Source organism: Rana temporaria, chromosome 1, assembly GCF_905171775.1.
Source record: "Rana temporaria chromosome 1, aRanTem1.1, whole genome shotgun sequence".
Classification (NCBI taxonomy): Eukaryota; Metazoa; Chordata; class Amphibia; order Anura; family Ranidae; genus Rana; species Rana temporaria.
This window is the reverse complement of record NC_053489.1, coordinates 389,574,056-389,595,348: the sequence shown is the minus strand read 5'-3', so window position 1 is coordinate 389,595,348 and position 21,293 is coordinate 389,574,056. Positions and strand designations below refer to the sequence as shown.

The window sequence follows — 21,293 nt, the reverse complement described above, 5'->3', positions numbered from 1 at the left end:
ATATAGTCAGATGGAAGCAGTGTACTTATTTTGCCTTTGCCTACCACTTTTTTTGTTTTGTTTATTTGATGCTTTGGCAAATGCCTAAAAACTGCCCAAACATTGTATACAATCCAGCTTGTGGATGAAGCATGTGGCTTTGTTTTACAAAGCCACAGGTTTTCATGGTGCACTTGTAGAACATTCCATGACATCGGTTGATCAGGAGGACATTGGTGCCTGCACAGTTTCCTTGTTTGCCCCTCCCTTGCCCTTCTCCATCAGCACTGGAGTCACATTTGCTTGTTAGGCAGAGAAACTGAGGGAGAAGAGATACTCTGGAACACTAGTGAGTACCAGAGTAAACAACTTTACGCGCTGACTGTAATAAAAAGTGAATCATTATATAAAAGTCAAAGTACAAACTCATACAGTCCTTTAGGTGTGTATAATAGAAAGTAATGCGATGGAAATCCCAATTTAATGCTTTCCAAATCACTGCTGTGTCAATAGTGGAAGATATGCATTTGATCAAATCTTGCAGTCACCCTCTGGACCATCACTAAGTATCCGTAAGATAAGGGCTCTTATCAGAACTAATGGACCTCTGAGAGGATATCTCAGTCCTGAGCCCAGATACCTCCATGTATACAGCCCCACTGGTTTAGGTTTGCACATAATCACATTCAGTGCGGCAAGTTGTTTATTATTATTTTAATATCATTTGTCTGAATTTTTCCTTACCGGCAGTTACAGCTCTATACCTGCCAGCGCATTTTCTATTATGGCTTTAAGTTCCAAAATAAAGGTTTATTTGCTATATAACAGGGGTCCTCAAACTTTTTAAACAGGGGGCCAGTTCACGGTCCCTCAGACTGTTGGGGGGCCGGACTATATTTTGAAAAAATATATAAACAAATACCTTTGCACACTGCACATATTTTTTTTTGTAGTGCACAAAAAACAGTTAATCAACATATACTAAAAATTAAATCCCTTCATCACAGACCCCCCCTCCCCATCACAGATGCCCCCCCCCCCCATTACAGACTCCTCTCCGTGAAAGACTCCCCCAATCACAAAGCTCCCCATCACAGATCTCTCCCATTACAAAGCCCCCCCATCACAGATCCACCAATCATAAAGCTCCACCACAGCCCCCCCCCCCCCCCATATCACAGACTCCTTCCATATCACAGAGCCCCCCCATATCACAGAGTCCCCCATCACAGATCCCCTCATATCACAGAGTCCCCCATCACAGATCCCCTCATATCACAGAGTCCCCCATCACAGATCCCCTCATATCACAGAGTCCCCCATCACAGATCCCCTCATATCACAGAGTCCCCCATCACAGATGCCCTCATATCACAGAGTCCCCCATCACAGATCCCCTCATATCACAGAGTCCCCCCATCACAGATCCCCTCATATCAGAGTCCCCCCATCACAGATCCCCTCATATCACAGAGTCCCCCCATCACAGATCCCCTCATATCACAGAGTCCCCCATCACAGATCCCCTCATATCACAGAGTCCCCCATCACAGATCCCCTCATATCACAGAGTCCCCCATTACAGATCCCCTCATATCACAGAGTCCCCCATCACAGATCCCCTCATATCACAGAGTCCTCCCATCACAGATCCCCTCATATCAGAGTCCCCCCATCACAGATCCCCTCATATCAGAGTACCCCCATCACAGATCCCCTCATATCAGAATCCCCCTTCCCCCACATCACAGAGTCCCCCTTCCCCACATCACAGAGTCCCCCTTCCCCACATCACAGAGTCCCCCTTCCCCCACATCACAGAGCAGCACTTCCCTCCATATCACAGCAATCCCCCCCGCATATCACAGCACAGCACATCACAGCAATCCCCCCCGCATGTCACAGCAATCCCCCCGCATGTCACAGCAATCCCCCCGCATGTCACAGACAGCAATTCCCCCCCCGCATGTCACAGCAATCCCCCCCGCATGTCACAGCAATCCCCCCCGCATGTCACAGCAATCCCCCCGCATGTCACAGCAATCCCCCCCCCGCATGTCACAGCAATCCCCCCCGCATGTCACAGCAATCCCCCCCGCATGTCACAGCAATCCCTCCCGCACATCACAGCACAGCACTCCACCCCCCCCCCACCTTGTTCACACACGACGCAAAGCCTGACAGGATGGGACAAAGCGCGGGACTTTTCAAGTGAAAGGCAGATGATTGATTGCTGGGACCGCCCCACTGCCTAGTAACTAATTACCTGCTTCTTAACTCGAAAAGTCCCGCCCTTTGTTTGGACCTGTCACGCTTCGTGTCTTGTGTGACTAATGTAGCAGAGGGGAAAGTGCAGCAATCTTTTTAAAAGGGACAGTCCGTGCCGTGGGCCGGGCAAATTGCCTTGGCGGGCCGTATGCGGCCCACGGGCCGTAGTTTGAGGACCCCTGCTATATAAGAATAAATCGCCTCTAACGTTGGGTGCCCTACGTGTGGATGTTGCTGCATTATGTAAAACGACATTAGTTTGCTTTTTACATTTTATAATTGGGTGCCTTAATAATAACCACTTAAGCATTAAGACCATTATGCAGGTTAAGGACCTTGCCCCTTTTTGCGATTCGGCACTGCGTCGCTTTAACTGACAATTGCACGGTCGTGCGACGTGGCTCGCAAACAAAATTGGCATTCTTTTTTTCCCACAAATAGAGCTTTCTTTTGGTGGTATTTGATCACACCTGCTGTTTTTATTTTTTTGCGCTATAAACAAAAATAGAGCGACAATTTAAAAAAAAAATCAATATTTTTACTTTTTGCTATAATAAATATTCCCCAAAAATATATATATATATTTTTTTTCCTCAGTTTAGGCCGATACGTATTCTTCTACCTATTTGTGGTAAAAAAATAACGCAATAAGCGTTTAACGATTGGTTTGCGCAAAATGTGTGGCGTTTATAAAATAGGGGATAGTTTAATGGCTTTTTTTATTAATAATTATTTTTTTTACTACTAATGGCGGCGATCAGCGATTTTTTTCGTGACTGTGACATTATGGCGGACACATCGGACAATTTTGACAGATTTTTGGGACCATTGTAATTTTCGCAGCGAAAAGTGCTATAAAAATGCATTGATTACTGTGAAAATGACAATTGCAGTTTAGGAGTTCACCACTAGGGGGCGCTGTAGGGGTTAAGTGTGACCTCATATGTGTTTCTAACTGTAGGGGGCGGGGCTGGACGTGTGACGTCAGTGATCGTCTTTCCATATTTCTTTCCATATTTCTATATTAGGGAACAGACGATCACTGACACTGCCACAGTGTAGAACGAGGAAGGTGTGTTTACACACACTTCTCTCCGTTCTTCAGCTCCTGTGACCAATCGCGGGACACCGGCGAAGATCAGGTCCGCGGGTCCCGCGTTCACGGAGCTTCGGACCGGGGCGCGCGCCCCACGGCTGGGCACTTAAAGGGGACGTACCCTTTCGTGATTGTGCCCAGCCGTGCCATTCTGCCAACGTATATCGGCGTTAGGCGGTCCTTACGTGGTTAAATGGTGCCTTGACCAAAAAAAAAGAAACACTGTGCTAAATAATGGCGAGCTAAGCAGATCACAAGTTTGAATATGTTGATGTAAGCCAGATATTTTTATATACCTCATCCTTAGATGTACTGAAGTTGATTTTTATATACATGAATGCTTATTAAGGTCCATTTAACATGGTAGTTTTTCAGAAGACCAGGTTTGTTACCATGGCTTTTAAATGTGTTTAAAAATTAGGTATTTGTAGTAAAAAGTATGCTTGGCTATTAAGTTAAGTTTCTGGATTTAGTTTTTGCTAATTATTTATTTTTGAAGTTTTTTTTAATATAATATACATTTTATTTATTTTTTAACTTGTTAATAATTATTATTATTAACTCTTGTGATGGTTTATTGGGCATATTTAAACAGGACTATTGGGATTAATGGAATATGCCGGATATATGTAAATCATGAGTGGGTAAACAAGGTTAGAGTCTTTTGGCAGCTAAAAATTTCCATGTACTGTATGTATATTTCAGATGTTTGCCTGTTGTTCTTCTTAAAGTAGAACTATCGGCAAAACTTTTCATTTTGGATATAGCAAGGGAGGGTTATAATCCCTGTCAGATTTTTTTCACCATCTGTGTCCCATTGCAGAGATTTCCTTTCATTTCCTGTCCCATAGCCATACAGGAAGTGAGGAAATCCCTGAAAATTAAAAGAATTCCTTGGGGACCCTCAGATCACCAGAACTAGTGTCCTCATTGAAGTTTTCCCCTCTATTACGTTTTTTGGGGACAACCCAAAATGTATAAGTTTCTTTTACTTTCACTTTCAAAGATAATGTTAAAACAGAATAAATAGAGAGGGTGAATCATGTTAATAGGGACACAGACAGTAATAAAAAATGACAGACATTCTAATCCCTCTCCACTCTCTATCCAAAACTAAAAGAACAGTTTTGACTTTAGTTATACTTTAACTACGTTCAGCAGAGTGATGCATTCTAAAACTGCTAGAACTAAAAGTCAACATCTGAATGCAGTGCATGCAAAAACTCAATTCAGACAAACTGTTGCACACCATTTGTATGTATACATTTATTTTCTGTTTGCTAGGTATCACCAGTGAAGATCTGCGATTTTGACCTTGGTAGTGGAATCAAACTTAACAGTGACTGCTCACCTATATCCACCCCAGAACTTTTAACTCCGGTGAGGAAAAAATATTAACTTTATTTACTTAAGAGGTTCTCTTTTTCTTTGTAGAGTAATATTTAGATACTTGGATGTTTCCCTTCGGTTCGGGTACTTTATCAATGATTCATTTTGTTAAAAAAAATTGTTTTAAGAATGTTTTTTTTTTTTTTTTTTTTTAATGGTTAGTGGGGTCAAATTGATATTCATTTTTGACTGCAGTGATGAGAACATTTAAAGGAGCATGATAGAATTTTTTTCTTGAAAGAACAGATTTTCTAACAGTGTATGTGGTTTCCATTCTGATAGGATTGATATCAACAGCCTTATCCATCGTTGTGAATACTCTTATGCCCTGTACACACGATCGGTTTGTCTGATGAAAACGGTCCATAGACCATTTTTATTGGACGAACCGATCGTGTGTGGGCCCCTTCGTTTTTTTTCCCATCGGTGAAAAAACGTAGAACCTGTTTTAAAATTATCTGATGGTTAAAAAAACGATAGAAAAAAACGATCGTCTGTGGGCAAGTCCATTGGTTAAAAATCCATGCATGCTCAGAATCAAGTCGACGCATGCTCGGAAGCATTGAACTTAATTTTTCTCAGCACGTCGTAGTGTTTCACGTCACCGCGTTCTGACACAAACAGATTTTTAACTGATGGTGTGTAGGCAAGACTGATGAAAGTCAGCTTCATCGGATATCTGATGAAAAAAATCCATCGGTCCGTTTTCATCGGATGAACCGATCGTGTCTACGTGGCATTACATTCACCTATCAGCCTGCACAACATTTGGGGAGAGGGAACCCAACCCTAAAGAGGTTCTTCTGGCGGTACAACAGTGCACCTCTCTACCAAGTTCCTTTTTATAATGCAGATACAAGGGGCAGATAACTTTTCTTAGACTGTGATAAAAGGGAGACGTATTAAAAACATGAATTCCCTTTAACTCTTTTGTTGATATGGATGTAAGACTTATGTCAAAGCTAGGGTTGAGCGAACCCGAACTGTAAAGTTCGGGTTCGGTACGGACTTTGGGTTTTTCCCGAACCCGGACCCGAACCCGAATAATTGAAAAAAGTTCGGGTCCGGGATCGGAGTTCGGGGAAAAAAAATGTGCGGAAGTCCCCGCAAATTCAATAACCAGACCCTTTAGGTCTGGTATGGATATTAAGGAGAACCCCGCCGTCAATTAAAAAAAAAAATGACGTGCGGTTCCCGGTAAATATCCATAACCAGACCCTTCAGGTCTGGTATGGATATTCAGGGGAACCCCGCCGTCAATTTAAAACAAAAATGACGTACGGTTCCCCCTAAATATCCATAACCAGACCCATTATCCGAGCACGTTGACCTGGCCGGCCGCAGAAAAGAGGGGGGGACAGAGTGCGCCCCCTCCTGAACCGCACCAGGCCACATGCCCTCAACATGGGGAGGATGTCCCCATGTTGATGGGGACAAGGGTCTCATCCCCACAACCCTTGCCCGGTGGTTGTGGGGGTCTGCGGGCGGGAGGTTTATCAGAATCTGGAAGACCCCTTTAACAAAGGGGACCCCCAGATCCTGACCCCCCCCCCCCCCCCTGTGTGAAATGGTAATGGGGTACACTGTACCTCTACCATTTCACGAAGGAAGTGAAAAGTATTGTAAAAAAAACACACCGACACCGTAGAATAAAGTCCTTTATTAAAAAAAAAAAAACCCGGCTTCCCTCTTTTTGGGCTTCCCCAGTGACGTAGCAGAGGGTACGTCAGAGGGGGCGGGGTCACGTGACGGGTGCCCCTGCCTCCTCTATATAAGTAATGTCACACAGCCCCAGCGCGTCATTCCGCTGGGCTGTGTCCGGCGATGAGGAGGTCGGGGATGCTGCGCTCCGGATGGATCTTCTCAGCGATGGATCGAAGATGACCCGGACGCCGCAGGATCTTCTCATCGCGGGAGATCACCGTCGCAGGATGAGGACAACGCTGGAAGCCGGGAACGAGTGGATTTTTCAGCGCTGGAGTTTTTTTTAATAAAGGACTTTATTCTACGGTGTCAGTGTGTTTTTTTTACAATACTTTTCACTTCCTTCGTGAAATAGTAGAGGTACAGTGTACCCCATTACCATTTCACACAGGGGGGGGGGGTCAGAATCTGGGGGTCCCCTTTGTTAAAGGGGTCTTCCAGATTCTGATAAACCTCCCGCCCGCAGACCCCCACAACCACCGGGCAAGGGTTGTGGGGATGAGACCCTTGTCCCCATCAACATGGGGACATCCTCCCCATGATGAGGGCATGTGGCCTGGTGCAGTTCAGGAAAGGGGGGGGGCCGCACTCTGTCCCCCCCTCTTTTCTGCGGCCGGCCAGGTCAACGTGCTCGGATAATGGGTCTGGTTATGGATATTTAGGGGGAACCGCACGTCATTTTTGTTTTAAATTGACGGCGGGGTTCCCCTTAATATCCATACCAGACCTGAAGGGGCTGGTTATGGATATTTACCGGGAACCGCACGTCATTTTTTTTTTTAATTGACGGCGGGGTTCCCCATAATATCCATGCCAGACCTAAAGGGTCTGGTTATTGAATTTGCGGGGACCTCCGCACATTTTTTTTTTCTGAAAGTCCGTGTCCCATTGACTACAATGGGGTTCGGAGTTCGGGTTCGGGTTCCTGAACCCGAACTTTTTTTTTAAAGTTCGGGTTCGGACCCGAACATCCAGGTGTCCGCTCAACTCTAGTCAAAGCACCTCCAGCTGGCCAGGTCAGTAAGTCCATGAAATCCCCATGGATGTCGGAACAGCCGTCGGATTTTACGTTGTTTGCGTAAGTCGTACGTGAAGGGGGCTGGGCGTAGGTTACGTTCACGTCAAAGGCATTGAGCCGTCGTATCTTAGGGAGTATATGCAACGTGATTCTGAGCATGCGTGCGCATGCGCCGTTCGTTCGGCCCTTCATTTACATGGGGTCACGCTTCATTGTAATACATCAAGCCCACTACCTGCCTACTTTGAATTAGGCGGGCTTACTCTGGCCCATTTACGCTACGCCGCCGTAACTTAGGGAGCAAGTGCTTTGTGTTCTTGTCTCTCTATGTTACGTAGGCGTAGCGCATATGAGATGCGCTACGCCCGCTCAAAGATATGCCGCTCTACGTGAATCCGGCTATATGTCTCTATACCCTGTAAACAGTCATTTCAGCAAAACAAATTTTTTAATTTACAACTCCTTTAAGCTTATATCGGTGGATGGGACTTCAGTCTCCACTTGTATACCCCAGGGATGGGTGGCAGTTGGCCCAGATCCCCAACAGCATGACGAACTGAGCCCAGTCACCCTGTCTTCTCTCCAGCGGCTGAAAGGACTCCAGGGAGAAGGGCCAATCCAGGCCTCTCTCCAGCAGCGGGCATGTTCTCTGAGAGAGGCAGAGGTTGGCTGGGTGAGTAATGTTCACTCCAGCAACCCCCCCCCCCCTCTGCTAAGACTGTTTACTGAAGGAGAAGTTTGAACACACCTGACCTGTATCACCATTGTCATTGGACAATTTAACCCACCCTGTTTCCCAAGGGTGGGAGGGATGTAATTTGAAGAGAAATGTGTTACCATGTGCTTGCAATAAAGATTCATTCCCTGTTTTGAACCTCAAACAGAGCTGTGTGTCTCGTTAATGGGGGGGGGGGGGAATTTGTATGGGTCGTGTTCGCCGGATTGTGGAGTGTCGATAGCTGTCTTGGGTTCGGGAATGGAATATCCTAAACGGCTTTAACCCCTGTCACATTTGGGGTTCCGTTACACTCTGTAACACCTCAGGCACCATAACGCATGCACTCTCCCTAGCCTACAGCCTCTAAGGCCTTGTACTCACGGCAGGACATGTCCGATGAAAACGGTCTGCAGACCGTTTCCATCGGACATGTCTGGCCGGGGACTGCCCGGGGACTTCTGTACGATGACTATACACACCATCGAACAGAAGTCCGCGCGTAAACAATACGCGGGGCGTGTCCGCGGTGTCGACGCGGTGTTGCCGCGACAATGACGCGGCGACGTGGGCGGCCCGCCTTTAAAATGCTTCCACGCATGCGTCGAAGTCATTCGACGCATGCGAGGGATGGCGGGCGGCAGGACATGTACGGTAGGTCTGTACAGACGACCGTACATGTCCGGGCGGACAGGTTTCCAGCGGACTGTTTTAAAGCAATGCCAGGAAACAGTTGTCCGCTGGAAACCTGTCCGATCCGCCCGAAAATGGTCCGCTCGGGCCAACACACGGCCAAACATGTCTGCTGAAACTGGTCTGCGGACCAGTTTCAGCAGACATGTTTGGTCGTGAGTACGGGGCCTTAAACTCACCACAGGCAGACTTTCAACCCTCGTGACTAATTAAATGGGAAATGTAACTAAATTGTAATTTCAATGAGATCAGAAGTCGGGGAATAGTGAGATTTACGCACAAGTCCTCCAACTGTGCCAAAACACAGGAGACCAATTACAAGCTCCTGTCGAGATGGTACAGGACCCCTGCACTGCTCCACAGGTTCCTCCCAGCAACGTCGGACACTTGCTGGTGCTGCCGGGCGGACAAGGGAACACTAGTACATATTTTCTGGTCCTGTCCTAGCCTGAAACACTTTTGGCGAGTGGTATGTGAAGTTGCTCGGAAATTCACGGAACGCACCATCCCAGACGATCCTGCATTCTTTCTCCTGCATGCATCTACCATCCCGGAGTAAGGCCCCTTTCACATTGAGGCGTTTTTCATGTGGTACAGCGCTAAAAATAGCGCTGCTATACCGCATGAAAAATCATGCCCTGTAGTGTTCAATGTGAAAGCCCGAAGGCTTTCACATTGAAGCGGTGCGCTAGCAGGAGCGCTCCAAAAGTCCTGCTAGCCGCATCTTTAAGGTGGTATAGGAGCGGTGTGTTCACCGCTCCTGTACTGCGCCTTCCCATTGAAATCCAATTTAAAAGTTAAAACCTCACCGCTAGCGCCCGAATATCGCGGTAAATACGACGGTATAGCCGCGCTACAAATAGCGCGGCTATACCGTCACCGCTGCTGCACGCCTCAATGTGAAAGCAGCCTAAGTGTATAAAAAGTCAGTGATAAGACACCTTTTGGATGCAGCCAAGGCCTGCATACCACTTCTCTGGAAAGCCACACTTCCACCAACAATACCCTTATGGCTCACAAAAGTAGAGGAAATAAAACACATGGAGGATCTCACCTTCACGGCACAAAATAGGCAGGAAACATTTAAGAAAACTTGGAAGCTGCGGAATATCTTCAAATACTCGGCTGAGGATCAAGCGTTGAGAGAACCGGCTGTATAAACATGCCCTCCCCAGCCTGCTCTTTCCCATACTCTACTACGGACGACCATAGCTTCAATATAGAAGTGCCCCCCTGGCATCCTTTGGGCGGGGGGGACAGACCCCTCCCCCTTTTTTTCCCCTTGAACTCTGACCGCCTTTTCTTTCTTTTCTTTCTACTCTTTCTATTTTCAATTTATTATTTCTTTCCTTACTTTTAATACATTTCTATACTCCCAGAAATGGGGGTCTTTTTCCTGTATTGTTAAAAAAGAGAAAATGAGGGGACTGGGCGGAGGGTAGGAGTTTTTTTTTGTTATCTCATGTTCCTTAAAGAAGTAACGTCTGGACAACCATCAAGGGCATACGAGCCACCTTTAGCCCATCATAAAGTATTTAGTTGCTGTAAATGTTGTCCTATTTGATATAATCTTATTCACTATGTACTGTAATTCGGTTATTGCCTTATCATATGTATTCTTTATACTGTGTCGGCCCGTGTGGGTCTTGTCCCTGTTATAAAATAAAAAGTGCTCAGGGAGTGTCTTGATGAAAATTTAGAGAGGGGTTTTATTAGGCACTCATCTCCTGCAGGAGCAGCCCTATTATTTGTTGAAAAGAAAGACTCCACTCCATGCATTGATTACAGGCACATGAATAAAGGTCACTATTAAAAACCATTATCCACTCCCCTTGTTCTCGGAAATGTTGGAAAGACTTTGTTCTGCCAAAGTGTTTACAAAACTTGACCTACAGGGGGCATAAAACCTGGTCCGTATTCATCCAGGAGACCAATGGAAAACTGCCTTTATAACCAGATATGGACATTTTGAGTGCTTGGTCATGCCTTTTGGTCTCTGCAATGCCCCTGCGACCTTTCAACACTTCATAAACAATGTTTTTTCGAGATCTGTTGGACCAATTTGTCATTGCTTATCTGGATGACACCCTTATCTTTTTCGATAACCTGAAAGAGCACCGCAAGCTCTGTCTTTGAAAGATTATGGCAGAATCGACTTTACATCAAACTGGAGAAATATGAGTTTGAACAAGCCCAGATCCAGTTATTGGGGTATATTATTTCTCCAGATGGATTGAGCATGGATCCCGAGAAGATTAAAGCAGTGGTAGATTGGCCTGCCCTTGGAAACGTAATGGCAATCCAACAATTTGTCGGGTTTGCCAACTTTTACAGAAAATTCATAAGGAACTTCTCTAAGGTGATAGCTCCAATTACCCAGCTAACTAAGAAAGGGGTACCTTTTGTGTGGTCATCTGAGGCACAGGCTGCTTTTGGAAAGTTAAAAACTTTTTACTGGGGGCATGGTCTGGACATGGCCGAGTAAGGACGTGTTTCTGCGGAGCTCCTGGTCCTTCCCGGCCTTCCCTGCCCTATTTTCAGTGATATTTTCAGAAGAACAACGGCATGTACTCTGCTGGGAAGCGCAGAGGGAAACAGACCAAGCAGAGCAAGAGGCAGACTCCCAAACCACAAGCTAACGGAGCAATCCACAAATATTTTCCCGGTTCTCAGGATTCATCTCTGGTGCCTAAAATGGCCGACAGCACGAGGCTCGGCAGACATACGAGTTTGGTGCAGCATGACTCACAAACGCTAGCCATGGCTCCCTGTACTCTGGACAGTGACCCCGGTACCCCAACGGTGTTTATATATGGCTCTCAAGACTTGCCTCACTCCCATCTTGCACCCCTTACCTTGCGGGCGGACGCAGAACTGAGGGCACTGCTGCAGGCCCTGTCGACCAGGGCCGACATGGAGTCTCTGGCCAGCAGACTGGAGGCCTCCCACCGCAGGGATATAGATTTGGTGCGCACAGACATTAACTCCCTAACAGAGCGCATGGGAGCGGATGAGGCCACTGTGACAGACCTGGAGAGGCGGCTGAAACGAGTGGACGATATCCAGACCACTCAGGCAGCGTCGGTACTCGCCCAGCAGCTACACCTGGAAGAAATGGAGGATCACAACAGGAGGAACAACCTGCGGCTCTGGGGCTTACCCGAAGCCACGGGAACAGAAGACCTTGCAGCAACTGCGCTGGCCATTTTCAGGGACATTGCAGGAAACGACTTCCCAGCTACTATGTCCTTTGACCGGATCCACAGAGCATTGGGACCGTGGTCTGCAGACCCGAACCGTCCCAGAGATGTGATTTGCTGGATCCACCAGTATGTTCACAAGGAAGTTATCCTGCGGAAGGCTTGGGAGGTGAGAGATATTGAATTTGATGGAGCTGCCATCCAGGTTCTCCCAGATCTCTCCAGGGCCACCTTACAACGACGGGCTTTGCTGAAACCAGTGCTGGAAGTTGCCCAACACGCCAACATTACCTATCGCTGGGGCTTCACCATGGCAGTGACATTCAAGAAGCACACGCATTTCTTCACTCTACGATCACCATCAGACCTGCCTGCATTGTTCGATTTCCTGGAAACTGACCCGGTGGACGTCCCAGACTGGCTCCAAGTGATTTCAAGGTCCGCCCCTCGCCCAGGCGGGACGAATCAGAGGAGACCCTGCTCACCGAGACCGCAAAGAGGCCGACGTAGATCCCGCATCACTTCAACAGCAGAAGCCAGAGAAACCTAGCGGCAGGTGCCGCATCGGTGAGAGTATGTATGTTTCATTACATCTCCTAGTGCCTTATCCCCAGTGCTCCCCGGGTTGTATCCCCTTCTGTTACCTTTCGGTTAGAACACCCTGACACACTATCCCGGTCTGCAGCCTCTTATTCCACGTACAGACCCTGCCAGAGATCCTCTCACCTTCTGCCCTGCCCTTCAGTTCGCCAATACACCATTGCCCCGGGCACATGGGGCGGGGGTGGTTTATGGGAGGTGTTTATCATTGGGACTAGGAGATGAGAACTATGGATGCCTGATCTGGAACATTCCCCCTTGCTGGTACATTTGCCTAGTGCAAGGGACACCTGGACCGGCCCCTGCAGTGGTCTTGCGGGGGTGCCCCTCCCTGCTTACACACATGATCCCCGTATGTCTGATGGGGACACCCTGACTCTACACCTCCCCTTGAATACGCCCAGGAACGGCCGGTGGCCGGGAGTACTGCACTCACTAGGGATCCGGGGGTGCACGGCCGTTCAGAGCGGGGGGGATCACTTTTGCGCTAAGGTGGAGCCGTCTCGAGTGCCTGACTGCGTGTCTATATGCACCTGGAGGATCATTATAAGTCAGGTGGGCGGATGAGGGTTCGCGGTGATAGTTCCTCCAAGCAGGTGTTGGGATGTATGGGGTTTGTTGTGTTGCCATACGGAGTCCTGATCGTCATGGGGGTATGGGGCTCCACAACTGGCAGCCTCTTTTTGTTGTGCGACCCGTTTTACTGTCTGTACAGTTTGGCTGTTCTCCCCCCGTGTATGTCTACTAGGATGGACTAGATGAGAACATTCATGGACGCTCGCAGCTATATTTGCAGTGCCCTTAATGGGCCTCCCACCCCCCCATGGTGTGTCAGTCACTGGGTTATACACTGTGATCCCTGTTACCAGATAAAGAATTATTGTCTATATTGCACAGTGGGAAATGGGTCTCCTGGGTTGCGCGGATGGCTGTTAGAAGTCGTTTGTGTCACCTGGAGGACATTCTGGACAGGGTTCTTGGCAGTCAGAAGACTCCCTCAATGGGGAGGTGGGGCAGCAATTGACTGAGCTCCGCCCGGGCTTAACCCGTGAGGGCGCAGAGATGTCCTTGCGGGGAGGAAGAAAGTACTGCCCAAGTTGAACGCGGGTTGTGTCAGATCATGTTTACGGGTAATAACTGCTTGTTTCACGTTTTAGCACTGGGGCTATGTTCAAGTATATATGTGGTTCTATATACGTTGTGGTTTGTTTGTTTACCTAATTATTCAATGTTTTTGGTTTTCTTTTTTTTTTAATTCAAGTAATTCTTTATTAATTTTGTTCCATACAAAAAAAGACATAAAAACATTTTACATACCATATATCATTACAAGAATCTCTTCTTTGTTGCTGCTAATTTTTCTCCTTTTACCCAATTCCCTTCCCTCCCCCCTTCTAGTTTATATCCCACATACACCCCTAAACCTTTAGCCTGCATTTTACTGTTAACGTTTTTGGTTTTCACATGTTACATGTCAAAGTTTTACCCTAGGGCGGGGGGGGGGGGGGTTAGGCGGGGTAAGCTCCCCTGGTCGTGGTCTAAGGTTTGAATGTACCTGAGAAACGCTGTATGCTCTTAAATGGTCTTAAAAGAGCTAGAGCAGACATAGCATAGCGTTCATTCAGGACTGGTGTACCACCATGCTTGATAAACCGATACTTTCCGCTGACTTATCATGCCACAAATCCAACAACCAAGTCTAAAGGAGCATCATTACTCCTGGCAGGGAAAATTCCCTGGACCTGCCGTGACACTACAATTGACGCGGAGGGGCGATATGTGTTCATTAAAGGGCTTATAGGGGAAGTGTTGGTGACGCTAGCGACTGTCTATGCACCAAACGATCATCAAGATTCCTTTATACACAATGCACTGACCCTTCTGATGGACTTTTCTGAAGGACATCTGATTCTGGGAGGTGATTTCAATGTACCCCTGAGCCCAACAGTGGACACATCATCTGGTACCTCCTACCTACGAATTGGCTTGCACAAACGCATCACTCAAGATCTTCATGAGGCCCAACTGATAGATGTATGGAGGATCCACCATGCAGGGGAGAGGGACTACACATTCTTCTCTCCCCCACACAAAAAATACTCATGCATCGATTTTTTTCTTGATTCCGCATGGCCAACTAGAGGCGGTGTTCAAACCAGGGATAGGTAACATCACTTGGTCCGATCACGCGCCCATTACTATGCGCTATACTCTCGCGCAGTCCTCGATGACTAAAGCAAAGTTCTGGAGACTGAATGAAAGTTTATTGCAGACGTCGCAAAAGAATTGAACCAATACTTTCCAACCAATGACAATTGTGAACCTGAGATACTGTGGGAAGCCCACAAGTTGGTGATTAGGGGGGTTCTGATCAAGCACGGGACACATATTAAAAGTGAGCGAGAGAAACTACTGTTGCTTCAACAGAAAATACATGACTTGGAAACAGCACACAAGAGAAACCCATTGCCATCTCTAGAATCGGAACTCTTGACTCTCCGCAGACAGATGGTAGATCTCTTACAATACCAGGCAAAGGCTGCGTTGCAATCTTGTAGGAAAATCTCCTACGAATCGGGGAACAAATGCGGGAAACTTCTGGTCAGAGCAGTTAGACAACAGAGGCTCCGTGCATACATTCCCCAAATCATCTCATCTTCAAGACATAAGAAAGTCTTACCCAAGCAGATTGCCAATGAATTCCGGGCCTACTATTCCTCCTTATATAATCTCCCGAAACAGCATACTAGTGACACTGCTTTGAAGGACTATCTCCGTTTATCAGGTATCCCCAAACTCTCGGAGGAAAGTGGAGCTGCATTGGAAGAACCCATCATGTTGATGGAACTACAATGCGCCATTAAAAGCATTAAACCTGGTAAGGCGCCAGGCCCAAATGGTTTTACCCTTCAATATTATCAAACCCTCTTACCGGTATTAGGCCCCTATATGATCAAGCTATTTAACAACCTCACAGAAGGTGGCCATCTTCAAAGAGATACCTTAAGTGCCCACATCTTCCTCATACCTAAAGAGGGGAAAGATCCAACGACCAGCAGTAGCTATAGGCCTATCTCTCTTTTGTATATAGATCTTAAACTCCTCACTAAAATACTGGCCAATAGATTGTCCCAACATATGACAGGCCTGATACATCTGGATCAGGTAGGTTTCGTCCCCTCACAGGAGGCTAGGGACAATACCACCAAGGTACTTAATCTGAGGCCGCGTACACACGGTCGATCCATCCGATGAGAATGGTCCGACGGACCATTTTCATCGGTTCACCGATGAAGCAGACTGATGGTCTGATGTGCGTACACACCATCAGTTCAAAAACCATTTGGGTCAGAACGCGGTGACGTAAAACACACGACGTGCTGAAAAAAACGAAGTTCAATGCTTCCAAGCATGCGTCGACTTGATTCTGAGCATGCGCGGGTTTTGAACCGATGCTTTTGTGTACTAATCGTCGGTTTTGACCGATGGTCAGCCGTCTATCGGTTCGATTTTAAAGCAAGTTCTAAAACTTTGGTCTGAAGGACAAAAGTCCGATGGGCCGTACACACGATCGGTTTGGACCGATGAAACTGAACTTCAGTCCGTTTTCATCGGTTTGGACCGGTCGTGTGTACGCGGACTTATACATAGGGCCTCGGTGACCAAGACACCTAGCATTTTTCTCAGCACAGATGCTGAGAAAGCTTTTGACCGGGTGAGTTGGGAATTTATGTCCTTCAACACATCGGACTTGGTAGGCATATGCTGCATTGGATTTCCAATATATACTCTATACCGACAGCCCGGGTCTAAGCTTACGGAGTTCTCTCCGATCCCTTCACCATCTCCAATGGCACTAGGCAGGGCTGCCCCTTATCGCCCCTTCTCTTTGCCCTAGTACTGGAGCCCTTCTTATGTACAATACGCAGGAACCCAGATATTTCGGGAATAACCATAGATCAAGCCCAATACAAGACCTCCGCATATGCGGACGATCTTATATTTTTCTCTGACTAACCCAGTCGTGTCCCTCCCAAACCTCATTAAAGAATTTCAGAAATATGGGCTCCTATCGAATCTGAAAATTAACTTTGATAAATCTACAGCCATGGGCATCAACATGACAGCTGACAAATTGACTCCCTTGAAAGCCAATTTTAACTTCAAATGGTCCGACAGCCATCTTACCTATCTAGGAACCAGTATACCTAGTGACCTGATATGCACATTTGAATTGAATTTCCCCCCAATGTTATCCAAAGCAAAAGGGATGCTTGAGGAGTGGAGCAAAGGACTCCACTCTTGGTTTGGCAGGTGCAATCTCATCAAAATGTGCATTCTCCCGAAATTTCTGTATCTGTTTCAAGCACTGCCAATTAGGATACCTTCCCTATGTTTTAAGCAAGTGCACTCGATGTTCACAGAATTTATATGATCAAAGACGAAGCCACGACTTTGCCAATATTACCCGACACTACCGAAACATTATGGAGGTCTGGCCCTCCCTGAGGCCTCGTACACACGATAGGATCGCCAGAGGAGAACAGTCTGAAGGACCGTTTTCATCAGTCCAAACCAATCGTGTGTAGGCCCCATAGGTTATTTAACCTTCGGTCAAAAAAATGACAACTTGCTTTTAAATTTTACCGATGGACGCCTAACCGATAGGTCAAAACCGATAGTTAGTATGCAAAAGCATACCCGTGCATGCTCAGAATCAAATCGACGCATGCTTGGAAGCATTGAACTTTGTTTTTTTCAGCACGTCGTTGTGTTTTACGTCACCGCGTTCTGACATGGTCGGTTTTTTAACTGATGGTGTGTACGCACGACGGACCATCAGTCAGCTTCATAGGTTAACGCGACTTGACGACCCTGGAAGACTATTGCAGGGATGAAGGACCCTTTCCCCAGGTACTCTCCAAAACCTATACCTTGCTTTAACACCAGAATGGAACAACCAGATCTGCTGTTTCTGCAGAAATGGGAGAATGACCTACACGGCCATACAAAAACAAAACATTAGATTTTCCCTGAAATCGTCCATCTGCACTAAAATTCAAGAGACAAATTATAAGATTCTAACTAGGTGGTACTATACACCTTAGTTACTGCAAAGATTCTTCCCTTCCACTTCGGACAAATGCTGGAGATGTCAGACAGACAAAGGGACACTCCTCCATATCTTCTGGTCCTGCCCACGACTTTTTTGGACATCGGTCAAGACAATAATTCAGAAGTTTACAGCTCACACGATTCAGAAAGACCCAGCGTTTTTCCTGTTACATGCCACCGCAATCCCGGCACGGTCGTACAAGAAATCAGTGGTGCGACACCTTCTCAATGCCGCAAAACAAAACATACCTCCCTCCATTGGACTGTGGTTGCGCAAAGTAGAAGACATTAAAAAAATGGAAGATCTAGTGCTTACGGCCCAACACAAACAAGAAAAGCATTCTAAGACCTGGGCATTATGGAATATGTTCATCTTCTCAGATGACGGAGAGACCTTACTGAACTCTTGAAGGTCGCGTCGACGCGGACCATTTGAGGGGTCGCGCTCTCGCTGTGTCCATTGCGGCCGTGTTGAACATTACCCTTCCCCCCTCTCTCTCTTTGCTATCCTTTCTGTTTCACCCTTTATTTTCTCATCTGATGGTCTTACATCCAGCTATTTTGAGGCCGTCCTTTCCTCCAGATCTATTAGGGTCGTTGGTAGCCCGACTGTGTATGATGTCTAGCGATTATGGCAATACTGTGTAGATCTGTATATGTGATGTGGAATGGTTTTACGGGTCGAATGGTAGGATTTATAAAATGAGCTGCCACGTCCTTTTTATTTGAAGACCTCTGTATCTGTTGGATTGTCGAATTTGACCACAGTTGTACTGTACCCTTTCTGTACCCCTCCTTCTTTTGAAATTTTCCAATAAAAATTTATATTTGAAAAAAAAATAAAACTTTTTACTTCTGCACCAGTATTAGTACATCCCAATCCTGAATTACCTTTTATAGTGGAAGTGGATGCTTCGAACTCTGCCGTGGGAGCTATCCTCTCTCAACGACGTGGTAAAATGATGCAGCTTCATCCTTGCGCTTACTTCACTCGTTTAATGTCTTCACCCGAAAGAAATTATGACATTGGGAATAAGGAGTTACTGGCAATTAAGGAAGCATTTTCTGGACGGCGCTAAGCATCCTGTGACTGTGCTCAAAGATCATAAGAATCTGGAATTAATTAGTTTTGCCAAGAGAGTGTCTTCTAGACAAGCACGTTTGGTCATTGTTCTTTTCCAGGTTCAATTTTATTATCTTATATCGACCTGGGTCAAGGAATGGTAAGGCTGATGATGCCTTATCACGAATGTTGTCTGGGCCTCTCCAGGAAGACAACTCTGAATACACAGTCCTGTCTTAAAAGAACTTTCTAGGTGTAACAAGTTCTAAAGTATTCTCGAGTCTCTTCAAGGAAGGGTACGAGAATGACCCTCTCCTCAAAAAAACGGTACAAAAACGGCTTCTGGACTCAAGCACATCGCCTCTCGGGTTGAAGTCCTCAAGTTGGTTCATGACTCCAAACTTGCTGCACATTTTGGAGTTTCTAAGACGGAGGAACTTTTATCACGTTCCTTTTGGTGGCCTGGGTACAAAAGAGATGTCAAAGTTTATGTAGCCTCGTGCCTGGTCTGTGCTCGCAATAAGACACCCCGAGCATCTCCTTTTGTGGTTGCCTCATCCACTCTCTGTCCCATCAAGACCATGGGAATCAATTTCTATGGTCGACTTTGTGGTCGATTGACCCCCCTCTAAAGAAATGACCACTATCTTGGTTGTTATTGACCGCTTCACTAAGATGGCTTACTTTTATACCGGTTAAGGGGGTACCCTCTGCGAAACAAACAGCAGAGTTAATGGTTCGAGAAGTCTTTAGACTACATGGAATTTTAAAAGATGTCGTTTCTGGCAGAGGAGTACAGTTCACTTCAAAATTTTGGAAAAGCTTTTGCTCAGTTTAAGGAGTAACAATTAATCTGTCTTCTGCTTTTCATCCTCGGTCTAATGGTCAGATGGAGAGGATCAATCAAACGTTAGAGCAGTACCTTCAATGTTTTGTTAGTCCACCCAGTCATCCTGAAGATAACTATCTTTCTACAGCAGAGTTTGCTTATAACAATTCTAAACATAGCTCCACCTCTAATGCCACGTACACACGATTGGTTCATCCGATGAAAACGAACTGATGGATTTTTTCATCAGATATCCGATGAAGCTGACTTTCATCAGTCGTACCTACACACCATCAGTTAAAAAAACGATTGTGTCAGAACGCGGTGACGTAAAACACGACGACGTGCAGAGAAAAATGAAGTTTAATGCTTCCGAGCATGCGTCGACTTGATTCTGAGCATGCATGGATTTTAAACCGATGGACATGCCCACAGACGATCGTTTTTTTCTATCGGTTTTTTAACCATCAGAGAATTTTAAAACAAGTTCCTAGTTTTTTCACCGATGGATAAAAAAAAACGATGGGGCCCACACACAATCGGTTTGTCTGATGAAAATGGTCGATCAGACTGTTTTCATCAGATGAACTGATCGTGTGTACGCGGCATTAGACCCCTTTTTTCCTAAATACCAGGCATCATCCAGCTTTTATCCCTGATCTCCCTATCTCAACTCCATTTCCTGCTGTTATCAACAGATTAACTGCTTTACAGGAGATCCAGGAGAAATTGATCGAGACTTTGAGGGAAGCTCAGGAAAGTTACAAGAAGGCTGCAGATAGACATCGCAGAGCATTTCCTACCTTTCATGTGGGTGATCATGTTTGGTTATCTACTAAAAATCTGAAGGTTCATGTTCCATCTGCAAAGTTGGGACAAAAGTTTGTGGGATCTTTCCAGATCTCGGCCCAGATCAACCTAGTCGCCTTTCGCCTAAAACTTCCAGCCAGTATGAAGATTCACCCTGTGTTTCACATATCGCTACTTTTTTTTTTTTTTTAACCGGCAATTTTTTTTGTTTACATTTCCCTTAACAACCAGCTATAAACAGGTAGAAAAAAACACAAATCGCGGCAAAATCACAGTAAAAACGCGGTACTTGCGTTTTGGATGCGGGTCCATTGAATTCTATTACATGCAAAACGCTGCTTTTTGCAGAGAAAAAAGTCCCCAACCCTTTCCAAAAACGCAGAGGCACAAAAAAGCATTGATGTGAACATGTTCCATAGGAAACCATGTTAAAAAATGTCCCTGCATTTCTGCAAAATGCATCAAAAAACATATTAGTGTGAATGGAGCCTTAGACAACCCTGCTTTGTACCTTGATTCCAGCTGAACCTTGAACTCTTTGCTGCTCCCCCTATAAACTTTCTGATATAAGCGATGTCTCTGCACTTCCTCCTTGCCAGAATATTGTGCTATGTCCAGCCTGTATCTCGCTCCTGTCTTCCCTGCTGCCATCCATATTTGCTACTGCTCGTTATCGACCCTTGGCTTGTTCCTCGACTACACTTCTGCCTGATCCCAACCTGCAACTACTTGTTACTGTCCTTTTGGCTTGTTTACTGACCACGCTTCTGTTTGATCATTACCTGCTCATCCGCTACTGAACCCCGGCTTGCTC

The 21,293-nt window shown here is 46.2% G+C and overlaps 1 protein-coding gene across 1 annotated transcript in view; it reads left to right on the top strand.

Moving 5' to 3' along the window:
* The window catches only part of LOC120912131 (MAP kinase-interacting serine/threonine-protein kinase 2-like), a 237,520-nt gene that overhangs the window by 192,123 nt on the left and 24,104 nt on the right, over positions 1 to 21,293 (top strand). The window contains 1 exon segment of the mRNA XM_040322579.1: positions 4,628 to 4,723. Within this exon segment, the coding sequence (XP_040178513.1) occupies positions 4,628 to 4,723 (96 nt within the window).